Below are 12,210 nucleotides of genomic sequence, written 5' to 3'. Positions count from 1 at the left end.
AGGATGTAATTATATGTCATAAAGGTTGAGAAATTAGAAGCAGAGAGTGTAAGCATATGGAAGGGAGCTAGAGCTACATTCAATACACGTTTTGACATATTTTCTATTATCCCAACTGCATCTCTGCCATTTCCTGTCTCTAGGAATGTTTTAGTCTCCTTCCTATCCACCACATTCTGTATTCGCTGCTGCATTCTACTTTGTTAATAAATGAACAAACCTGATGTACATATCCTTAACATAGATTTGGGGAGGGAAAGTAACTGGAAGGATTGAAAACAGCAAAACGGGAACGGTGGGAGTGATTTTTGTTTCTTGCTGACTCTTTTAGTTCTTGAGCCTTTAGAGAGCCTGCATAGGCTACTTCCTGGTTAACTCTCTGAGCCCCTATAATGCATAAAGGAGGCGAAAAATATTAGCGCTATAGAAAAGTAGGTCCATTCAAATGTTAAGTTGTAAAATGAATTGGTGATCCTAAATTGAAACACTAACTTTGATGACAAAAAATTTACCTGTGAGTTATTCTTTCACCCCCAGAAAGTGCTAATATACAGTAACATTTGGTTTGTTGTCATTTTATTTTAATTAAGGACAAATTCTTTGAGTGTTCTGCATGCCCTTCATTTTCTGGTGAGTGAATCGAGTAGCAACCACAGTTGAGAACATAGGTTGGAGGAGACTATATTGTTTTTCCCTAATTTGGTTCCATGACTGGGGGCAGTGTAGTATTTGGTGGATTCTGCATGTTAGTCAGAGTCTTCAGATTGCTGTTGATCTTTTGGACAAAATGAGGTAGAAGTAACGTTCAGCATTTCTTTGTACGAATTTGGGCAAACTGTGCTTTGTTGCATATCATGTTCTGAATCTATATCAGACAAATAGGTTAAATATGTGTCTTGTACTGAGCTTTGGCAGAAAGAAGAATGAAAATCCAGCTTCATGTCTTCTGATTTCAGGTCCCTTGGTTTTTGGACTGTATATTTCTTGTCCTTTGGTTCGATGTCTCTTGTCTGCATACTGCTTCCTTGCATATCTTCTTTCTGTTTAACTCTGGATTGAAAGTCTTGTTGGTTCTTATCTTGACCCTTACTTCCTTGAAATGGAACATTTTGTAATTGCTGATGTAGGTTATCTTGGGCTGTGGTGTGCTGAGTTTGGGCTTCTTGGTACAGAGCTTTCTGCTCTAGGACTTCTTTCTCTAATACATCTTGGGTTTGCCAGGCATGGGGTTCCCTGTTCAGGGAATGCTGCATTTCTAATTGACATTCTCGTGCCTTCCAATTTTTGTTAATCCAGTCTTGAGTTCTCCAGTCTTGACCTCGAGTCGCCCAGTATGGAGATAGCTTTTGGGGGGATTGCAAGTCTTGGTTTTGCTGGATTTGGGATTCCCAACCTTTTGTAGCTTTCTCCATTTGAGCTTGCTGTCCTTCAGCTTGCCAATTTTGGGATTGTCCCTTTGGGGATTTCTCCTCTTGGGCTCGCTGGTCTTTGGTTTGTTTCTTTGGAGATTGCTCCTCTTCAGCCATTTGGTCTTCAACTTGCTCTTTTCTGGATTTTTGCTTCGGGAATTGTCCCCCTTTGGACTGCCAATCTTCAACTTGCTGATCTGGAAGTTTCTGTATGGTTTGATTATATTGGGCTTGCTTATCTATGGAGTGCCTCTTTGAGGATACCTGATCTTTGATTTGCTGGTCTAGGGATTTTCTTTTTGGAGATTTCCAGCCTTTGCTTTGCCGGTCTGAGGAATGCCTTCTTGGGGGTTGCCAGTCTTTGGTTTTCTGGTCTAAGGAATGCCGTTTTGGAAATTTCTTGCTGTGGAGTTCCTCTTCAGATTTCCATTCTTGGGTCAGTTCCATGACTTCTGATCGAATGTTTTGATATGATACATATAAAAATTGCTCGTTTTGAGGTTGGGGATCTAAGGGTTGTTGAGGTAGGTGTTGTATATTAGGGAACTGTGCTTGATGGACAGTTCGGGCTTCGGATAGAATGGCTTGTGTTGGTATATCTGGGAGTGCATTTTGGTATAGCATGTCTTGGGATGGGATACTTTGGTATGGTGTATATTGGGATGGTGTACTTTGGTAAGGTGTGTATTGGGATGGTGTACTTTGATATGATGTGTGTTGGGATGGCATACTTTGGTATGGTGTGTCTTGGTATACTATGTTTTCAGATGGCATGTTGTGGGATGATGTGTCTTGGCATATATCTTGAGAGGGCAAGTTTTCAGATGTCAGGTCATAAAACTGTTTGACATGGGATTTGGGGGATTTAGATGTCATGGCTTGTTCTGGTTGGGATTTTACTGGCAGAGCTTGGGATGGCAAGTCTCCAGGTGGTAAAGTTTGGAGTGTGTATACAGAATGGATTGGAAAACCTTGGTCCTGCAGCAATTGAGTTTGTCTTTGGGGAGGTTGTACTATAGAAGATTGCAGGTTTTTGTCTTTTAGTTTTTCAATTGTAGACTTTTGCTGACTGTGCATAATATTTTCTGGGAGTCTTTTCTCTAATATGGGAGGCAAATGTTTCAGCTCAATTTCTTCCTCTGAAAATTTGAAAGGTGAAGCGATCCTTTTCTGTTGTTCATATGGCACAGATGCAGCAGGAGTGTATTGACTGTCTGTACTATAATTACCTGGCTGTGACACGGATTGGGAGGGTAAAGGACTTTTTGAGACTCTTAACTTGAAGAAAACATAGCCTCCAAAGAAAACAGTTTGTGCATTTGTTGTTGTATTATCACTGGAAGATTCTTCTTGAAGCTCAAATTGTAATTGATCAATTTCTTCTGGGGCAGGTCGTTCAATATTTTGAGTAACATCCGAAGGCAAGAAAAATACAATCTATAAAACCAAGGGGGAGAACATTAATACAACATAATCATTTTTGATGCTCTCTCCTTTTTGTATCCCAAATTATTTTTCATCTCTGACTTAAAACAGAAGATAGGAAGTAACATCCAAATGAAAAATGAGAAAACTAACAACAGTCCTGCCTTTACCATCAACTCATTTGTATTATTTTGGACAAGTCATTGGCCCTCATTTCCTTGAATATTGAACAGATGAATTTGATAAATATTTCCTCAAATATTCCTCCCGTACTCAATATCATAAAGCTTTAAGACATTTTCAATCATTCAGTCAATATTCACATATTCAGGTTTAATCGATAATGATTTATTGATCATCTAGGCAAACTAAATGCTGGGGATCAAAGATAGTTTTGCCTGCTTCTCACAATTATAAGTAGACCAACATACCAGTAGGCAACCATAATACAATTCGGCAAATGCTATTCTAGAAATATGAGTAGGTACTAAGTGCTTTAGGGTAATATAGAAGATGACCTAATTCTGAGAGAGCCAAGAAATGCTTCATAGAAGAGGTGGTATTTGGTCTATGTCTTGATGGATGAATAGGAATTCCTCAGGCATAATAGGTAAGATGAAGTAAGATCGGAGTCAAAATCCGTGTAGAGGAAATGGTGGAAAGAGTGGGCACAGGAAACAAGGTTATGATACAACATGTTCTGGTAGCAGATGGTAAGAAGTTAGATATCATTACATGGTATGCTATGTTAGGAAATTTAAACTTTCCCTTTCAGATAAATCTATTGGAGTTTTGTAAACAGCTAAGTGACAGCATCTGATGTAATCATTTTTTTTAATCAAAAATTTTTTTAGATAATTTGTTATACATACATGTGGGGTACAACATTGATTTTCAATGTTCAACTGTGTACAATGTGCAATGTATTATGTTCCAGCAATCCCACTACTGGGGATATATCCAGAGGATTGGAAAACATCAGGTCTGATGTAATCTTTAGTCTTTACGTTCTTTCTTATGTTATTATTATAATATATTTTTTTAGGGAATTGTCATTACAGCCCAACCTGCTGATTTTTAGCAACTTGTGCCCTTTCTGACTAGTCATTCATACAGTCAGAATAGACTAGTCTATTAATTATGAATGAATGAATTATGCTTACTTTGTTGGTTAATAGCAGGCTTATATTGAAAATCTATACATTCTCTTACACTATACACTGTCTTTCTCCACCCTCTTAATCTGTTTTTCACACCTATATTTTATCCCCATTGGAGGACTATTTGTGAGAATAAATGGTACTTTGGGGAAAATTTCTGTATTTTTACTCATCCCCAAAATTTGTTTAACTTGAATTGTATTTTATTTGTTAAAAGGGAGGCTTGGAGGCATAAATTATAGTTTCTTTGTTTATTCAAGCTCTTACATGCTATGATTTTAAATTTCTTCATTCTTAATGATAACTAAGTGATTACCAGGTGCTAGGCAAAGTTCCAAAGTCATCTCAAGTAATTGTTATAGCATCTCTATGAGGTTATTATCCTTGTTTTAGAACTGAGGGACCTGAGGTTCAGAGATGTTAAGTAACCAGAAACATGTCATAGAGATGTTCACTTGTGAAACTAGGATTAATACCTTGCAGTTGAATCCTGGGTCCTGTGCTTTCCTTTCTAATCTATGCTTCCCTGTAATAACCATTTCAGACACTCCTTACTTCAGGGTGGTTATAACTGAAGGCTGTACAAAATAAGGCTTTTCGCCACAGTAGCTGGCACAAATAAATTTCTTAGTAAATATAAAGAGTTCACCTTCCCCTTTATTTTCTTGAGACCAAGGTGCATATTGTATTATCTTTGAATACACTGTTGTACTTGGGACATTGCTATGCCATGGTAGATTAAAAAGCTCTACTGAATTCAGTAGAGTAGTTATTTAGTGTGAGTAATTTGCTTTAATATTTCTCCTAAAGGGCTTCCAACAGGGTTTTGTATTCTTCTGTAGTTGTATAATATACAAATAATATAATAAAGATGTAATCATGAGATGAAAAATTATAAAAGCCAATAACCATTCATGATTAGAACTCTCTGCTAAACAAGATGTCAGATTTAAGAATAATGTCATATTTAAGAGTAAAATAATGAACATTTTTTCACCCTAAGATAAGGAACAAGGAAAGGTTGGGTATGCTTAACACACTCTATACTGGAGAGTCTATGCAGTGTAAGAAGGCAAGAAAAGTAAAGCATAAAGTTTGGAAGTAAAAATGTCTTTATTCACAGATAGAGTGGTTATCTAACAAGAAAATTCTAGGAAATTTATTAAAAAGCTACAAGAAGTAATAAGTAAGTTTAGTAACATCATAGTATATAAAAATGTACAATAAATTTACATTTTTATATGTAGGAATGGACATTTGAAAAATAAAATTTAAAAATACCAAATGCAATATCAAGAAAAAACATAAAATAATTAAGGATGCACTTAACAAAAATTTGTAAAACTTATACACTGAAAACTACAAAATATTGCTGAGAAAAATGAAAGGAGATGTAAGAAGATATAGACATATTTCATAGACATGAATCAGAAGATTAAATATTATTAAGAAGTAAATCATTCCTAAATTATCTGTAGGTTCAGTGCAATTTCAACCAAAATTCCAGCAAGATTTTTGTAGGAACTGATAAACTGATTGTAAAACTTACATGGAGATTCATAGGACCTAGAACAGCCAAAACAACTTTGAAAACGAAGAGCAAAGTTGAAAAATTTATACTACCTGATTTCAAGAATTACTCTACAGTGACCTCAGGAAAAAAGGCAGAAAAGGAAAATCCAGGAATCCTTCTTTTTACCTAAACAACAACTGTGTTGTAAGAAACTGTACAAAGTAAATATCTTGTAACTCTGGAGTCTATTTGAACACTTGCAGCTTTGGGGCAAGAGCTTAGCTAGTAAATTGAGGTTAAGATAAGTCAATTTTAGCTTTCGGCATGGCAGTTATTACCCATCTCCTAACTCCAGCCCTGTGGCGGGCAGCTGGAAAATGGTAGCCCATGTTCCTGGTGTGGTTTTCTGAACCTTGTCCTCAAAATATCAACGTTCTGTGTTCTGATTTCCTATTGCTACTTCTGATCAGTGAGGTGCTGTCACAGAGACTGGATGGCATTATTTCAACCCTCACTGGCTAAAGTAGCTTCCCAGGGAAGCTGTTCCAATTTTCAATGTTGTTTGGGTGTTTGAAAACAACTGCATATATGAGTGAATGTGGAAAGCTACCATGCACGCCCAGGGAAAGATGCAGGCTCAGAAAAGACCCAAGAAGATCTTAAGCTTTCACCTCAGGCTGATCCTTGGCATAGAGATGCTCTGCAACAAACGAAAAAACAAAAAGCCACCAAATCCTGAGGAAGGGGAGAATATGACCTCCACAGTTAACACGTTATAGGATTCAAATGTTCAGTTTTCAACAAAAAAGTACAAAATATGTAAACAAACAGTAAAATATGACCCATTCAATGGAACAAAATAAATTGACAAATCATACCTGAGGAAGCTGAGACTTTGGAACTACTAGGCAAAATCTTAAAAAAAAAAAAAAAAAAAAAAAAAAAAAACTGTATTAAGAATGCAAAGAGCTAAAGAAAGTCATGGAAAACCACAGAAAAATGAGGTATGAACAAAATAAGAATATCAATAAAGAGATACAAATTATAAAAAAGAAATGTAAAAAGAAATTCTGGAGCTAAGCTCTGGAGCTAAAATAAAAAATATGCTAGTGGGGTTCAAAAGCAAATTTGAACAGGCAGAAGACAGAATCAGCAAGCTTGAAGACAGGGCAATTGAAATTATTGTGTCTGAAGAATAGAAGCAGAAAGGAATGAAGAAAAGTAAACAGAGGCCAAGGGACCTGTGAGACACCATCAACAGACAGCATGTGCACTGCAGGAATCCCAGAAGAGAAAGAGAAAATGGCAAAAATAATATTTGAAGAAATTAAGGCTGAAAACTCCCCAAATTTGATAAAATACATGAATCTACAAATCCAAGAAGCTGAATAAACTCTAAGTTGGATAAAGTCAGTGACTCACATCATGACACTTTATAGTCAATCTGTTAAAAGCAAAAGACAGAGAATCTTGAAAGTAGAAAGAGAGGAGTGATTCGTCAAGTACAAGAAATCCTCAAAAAGATTATCAGCCAATTTCTCATCAAAAACCTTGGAGGCCAGAAGGCAGTGAGGTGATATATTCAAAGTGCTGAAAGAGAATTGTTTATCTGGCAACATTGTCGTTGAAGGTGAAAGAAACTAAGACATTTCAAAATAAACAAAATTTGAGGAAGTTCATTACCACTAGAACTGCCTTGCGAGAAATACTAAAGGGAGTCCTTGAAATGAAAGAAACTAGACAATAACTCAAAGCCATATGAATAAATAAAGGTTTCAGTAAGGTAAATGCATGGACAATTATGAAAGCTGCCATATTGTAATTTGGGACTGTAAATCCAGTTTTTATTTTCTACATAATTTAAAGTACAAATGCATAAAAACAATTATTAATTTATGTATTGGACATCAAATGTACAGATATAATTTGTGACAACAATAACAAAGTGGGGGTGGAGCTATATATGAGCAGAGTTTTTGTATGTTATTAAATTTAAGTTGATATAAATTCAAATTAGATTATTATAACTTTAGGGAATTAAATGGTTTCCCAATAGTAACTAAAAAAAAAAATCTACAGAATATATACAAAAGGAAATGAAGAGGTAGCCAAAATATTTTACTACAAAAATATTAACTGAACACAGTGGAAGGCTGTTATGGAGGAAATGAGGTACAAAAAAGCTGTAAGACATATGGAAAAAATAGCAAAATGGCAGAAGTAATTTTCTTCTTAGTATTTATTTGTTAATGGATAAAATCCTTCAATCAAATAACAGGGATTGGCTGAATGAATTAAGGAAAAAAGGCATGATACAATTATATCCTGTGTAGAGGAGACTCACTTTAGATCCAAAAGCACAAATATGTTGAAAGTGAAATGATGGAAATAATTACTCCATGCAAATGCAACTAAAAGAGGGCTGGAAGGCTATACTAATGTCAGATAAAATAGACTTTAAATAAAAAGATTACAAGAGATGAATAACTTTATGTATTAATAAAAATTTCAATAGAGCACAAAGATATAACAATTATAAATTTGATACACCTAAAAACACACCCTTACAATTGATGAAACAAAACTGACAAAATTGAAGGGAAAAATAGGCAGTTTTACAATAATAATTGGAGATGTCACTACTCCCCTGTTCAACAATGGGTAGAACAACCAGACAGATAAGTAAGGAAATAGAGGACTTGAACAGCACAATAAACCAAGTAGACTTAACAAACACATAAAGCACTTCAACCAACAATGGCAAAATGCACACTCTTTCAAAGTGCACCTGATACATTCTCTAGGATAGGCCATATGTTAAGCCACAAAAAAGTCTCAATAGATTTAATACAAAGTATCTTCTCTAGCCACAACAGGAAAAAGTTAAAAATCAGTAACAGAAAGAAAACTGGGAAATTCACAAATATGAGCAAATTAAACAGCACACTCTTAACCAATGGGTCAAGGAAGAAATTACAAAAGAAATTTTAAAATATTTTGATATTAAGGCAAATAAAAACATAACATACCAAAAGTTATGGGATGCGGTGAAAGCAGTGCTAAGAGAGAGATTTACAGCAGGAAATGCCTAAATTAAAACAAAAAAAATCTCAAATCAATAGTCTTACATACTACAAGGAAATAAAAAAGAGCAAACTAAATCCATAGCTAGCAGAAGAAAGGAGATAAAGGTTAGGGCAGAGATAAACAGAATAGAGAATAGAAAAACAATAAAGAAAATCAATGAAACCCTATGTTGGTTCTTTGAAAAGATCAACAAAATTGACAGACATTAACTAGACTAAAAAGGAAAATAAAAACAAGACACAAATAACTAAAACAAAAATGAAAGTGAGGACAGAAATAAAAAGTATTATAAGAGAGCACTATGAACAATTGTATGCCAAAAAATTAGATACTATATGAGAAAATGACAAAATTTTTGAAATGAGTTACCTAAAATGATTCAAGAAGAAATAGAAAAACTTGAGATCTATAACAAAATAACCACATACAAAAATTAACTAAAAATGGATCGAAAACTAAACCTAAGAGATGAAACTATAAAATTCATAAGAGAAAAATTGGGAGAGGTCTTGACAACATTGAACTTGCAATAATTTCCTGAATGACACCCAAGTACAGACAACAAAAGAAAAGCATAGATAAATCAGATTTCGTAAAAATCAAGAACTTTTGTGCATCAAAGAAAGGATACTGTCAAGAAAGGGAAAGGACAACCTACAGAATGGGAGAAAACATTTACAAGTCATATGTCTAATGAGGGATTAATATCCAGAATAAAAAAAGAACTCTATGATACAACAACAAAACAAACAACGCAATTTGAAAATGGGCAAGGGACTATAACAGATGTTTCTCCAAAAAAGAAAACCATATATAAATGGCCAATAAGCACATGAAAAGATGCTGAACACCCCTAATTATTAGGAAAATGCAAATCAAATTCATAATGGGATACCACTTCATGCCCATTAAGATGGCTATTATAAAAACAAACAAAATAAAACGTGCACTGCTGGTGGGAATGTAAAATGTTGCAACCACTGTGGAAAACAGTTTGGCCATTTCTCAAAAGGTTAAACACAGAACTACCATATAAACTAGCAATTCCACTCTTAGATACATATCCAAAAGAACTGAAAGCAGGGACTTGAACAGATATCTGTATGCCAATGTTGATAACAGCATTATTCGCAATAGGCAAAGGTAGAAATAACCTGTGTCCATAAACAAATGAATTGCTAAACAAAATATTGTATATATACACAATCAATGGAAAACATTTTATTCAGCCAAAAAAGGAATGAAATTTTGATATATGCTACAACATGGATGGACCTTGAAAACATTATGCTTAGTCAAAAATGCCAGATACAGTGGGACAAATATTGTATGATTCCACTTACATGGGTTATCTGGAATAGGCAAATTTATGATACAGAAAATAGGATAGAGGTTACCAGGGACTGGAGGAAGGAGAAAAGGGTGAGTTAATGTTTCATGGTACAGGGTTTGTGTTGGGCATGATGAAAAAGTTCTGAGCATAAACAGTAGTGAGGATTACACAGCATTATGTGTGTTTAATGCCTTGACTTGTACACTTGCAAATGGTCAAAAAATAAGAGTATATAAAATATTTAAAAATTATGAATATTTTACCACAATAAAAAGAGAATTACTTTTTCTTTTTGCATCCTCACCAGCATTTGCTATTTTTTGTCTTTTGATAATATCTGTTCTAATTGGGGTGAGATGATATCTCATTGTGGTTTTGATGTGCATTTCCCTTGTGATTAGTTATGTCGAGCATTTTTTCATGTACCTGTTGTTCATTTGTATATTTCCTTTTGAGAAATGTCTATTCAGGTCATTTGCCCATTTTTAAATTGGATTATTTGGTATTTTTTTTTTCTGTTGAGTTATTTAATTTCCTCAAATATTCTGGACAGTAATCCCTTGTCAGCTGAATAGTTTGTAAATATTTTTTCCCATTCTTCCAGTTGCCTCTTCACTCTGTTGATTGTTTCCTTTGCTGTGCAGAAGGATTTTAGCTTGATGTAATCCCGTTTGTTTATTTTAATGCTGGTGAGGATGCAGAGAAAAGAGAACTCTTATGCACTGCAGGTGGGAATGTAAATTAGTACCGCCATTATGAAAAACAGTATGAAGCTTCCTCAAAAAGACTAAAAATAGAACTACCATCTGATACAGCAATACCACTACCGGATGTATATCCAAAGGAAAGGAAATTAGCACACCAAAGAGAAATCTGCACCACCATGTTTATTGCAGCATTATTCACAATAGCCAAGATATGGAATCAACCTAGTAGTCCATCAACACATGAATGGATAAAAAAAGATTTGGCATATATACACAATAAAATACTACTCAGCCATAAAAAAGAATGAAATCCTGTTATTTGAGGTAACATGGATGAGCTTGGAACACATCATGTTAAGTGAAATGCAAGTAAATCAGGCATGGAAAGATAAATACTGCATGTTGTTACTCATATGTGGGAGCTAAAAAAAAGTTGAGCTCATAGAAGTAGAGAGTAGAATTGTGGTTACTAGAGTTTGGGAAGAGGATGTGGAAGGGAGAAAAGAAAGGTTAAGTGAAGAAAGAGAAAGGTTGATTAATGGATACAAAATTACAGCTAGATAGGAAAAATAAGTTCTAGTTGTCCACAGTAGTGTGAGCCATCTATAAATAAGAATAATTTATTTTATGTTCTCAAATGGCTAGAAGAGAGGAGCTGAAATGCTCTCATCACAAAGAAATGGTACATCTTTGCAATGATGATTATGTAAATTACCCTGATTTGATCATCACACATTGTATACATGTATTGAAATGTAACTCTGTACCCAGTAAACATGTACAATCAATATGTGCCAATTAAAAAATAAATTAATTAAAAAAATAAAACCATAGAACTTCTACAAGAAAATATAGAAGAAAATCTTTATGATCTTGGGGGTAGGGAAAGCTCTGTTAGAACACAAAAAGGACTAACCATAAAAACAAAAAATGAAAAACTTCATCAAATTTGTCATTTGAAAGAAACTATTAAAATAAAAGGGCAGGCCACAGAATGGGAAAAAAATTAGCAATACATATATCTGAAGAAAGGACTTGTATTAAAAATCAGTTAGGCTCTTAAAACTCAATAATAAGATAGTCAATCCAATAAATGTCAGACATATCTCAAAAGAAGATATACAAATGGACAATAAACATATAGCACAAGTCATCAACAATAGTCATTAAATGCAAATTAAGACTACAATGAGATACCACTACATACCAACTAGAGTGGCTAAATTGTTAATACAACTGGCCATTTCAAGTGTTAGTGATGAGATAGAGCAGTCGTATCTCTCGTATATTGCTGATGAGAATGAAAAATGATACACCCACTTTGGAGAAATGATTGACACTTTCTTATAAAGTGAAACATTCATTTACAATATGAGCTAACAATCAAATCCTAGATATAACATTTCAAGAGAAACAAAAACATATGTCCACATAAAAATGTGAACTCAAATGTTCATAGCAATTTATTGATAATAGTTCATAACTTTAAACAATCCAAATACCCATCGAGAGGTAAAAGGATAAAAAAATTTTGGTATATGCATACATAAAAGAAATGAATTCTTTTTTTTTTTTT

The 12,210-nt window shown here is 34.3% G+C and overlaps 1 protein-coding gene across 1 annotated transcript in view; it reads right to left on the bottom strand.

Moving 5' to 3' along the window:
• Positions 1-746: 746 nt before the first annotated feature.
• LOC103599353 (membrane-spanning 4-domains subfamily A member 14-like) overlaps positions 747-12,210 on the bottom strand; it is a 25,076-nt gene continuing 13,612 nt past the window's right edge. The window contains exon 5 of the mRNA XM_008583461.1: positions 747-2,846. Within this exon, the coding sequence (XP_008581683.1) occupies positions 747-2,846 (2,100 nt within the window). The remainder of the gene's footprint in view (positions 2,847-12,210) is intronic.

The sequence above is a fragment of the Galeopterus variegatus genome, unplaced genomic scaffold, assembly GCF_000696425.1.
Source record: "Galeopterus variegatus unplaced genomic scaffold, G_variegatus-3.0.2 Scaffold2918, whole genome shotgun sequence".
NCBI classification, from domain to species: Eukaryota; Metazoa; Chordata; class Mammalia; order Dermoptera; family Cynocephalidae; genus Galeopterus; species Galeopterus variegatus.
Note: the sequence above shows the minus strand (reverse complement) of the source record. Positions and strands in the feature narration are given on the sequence as shown.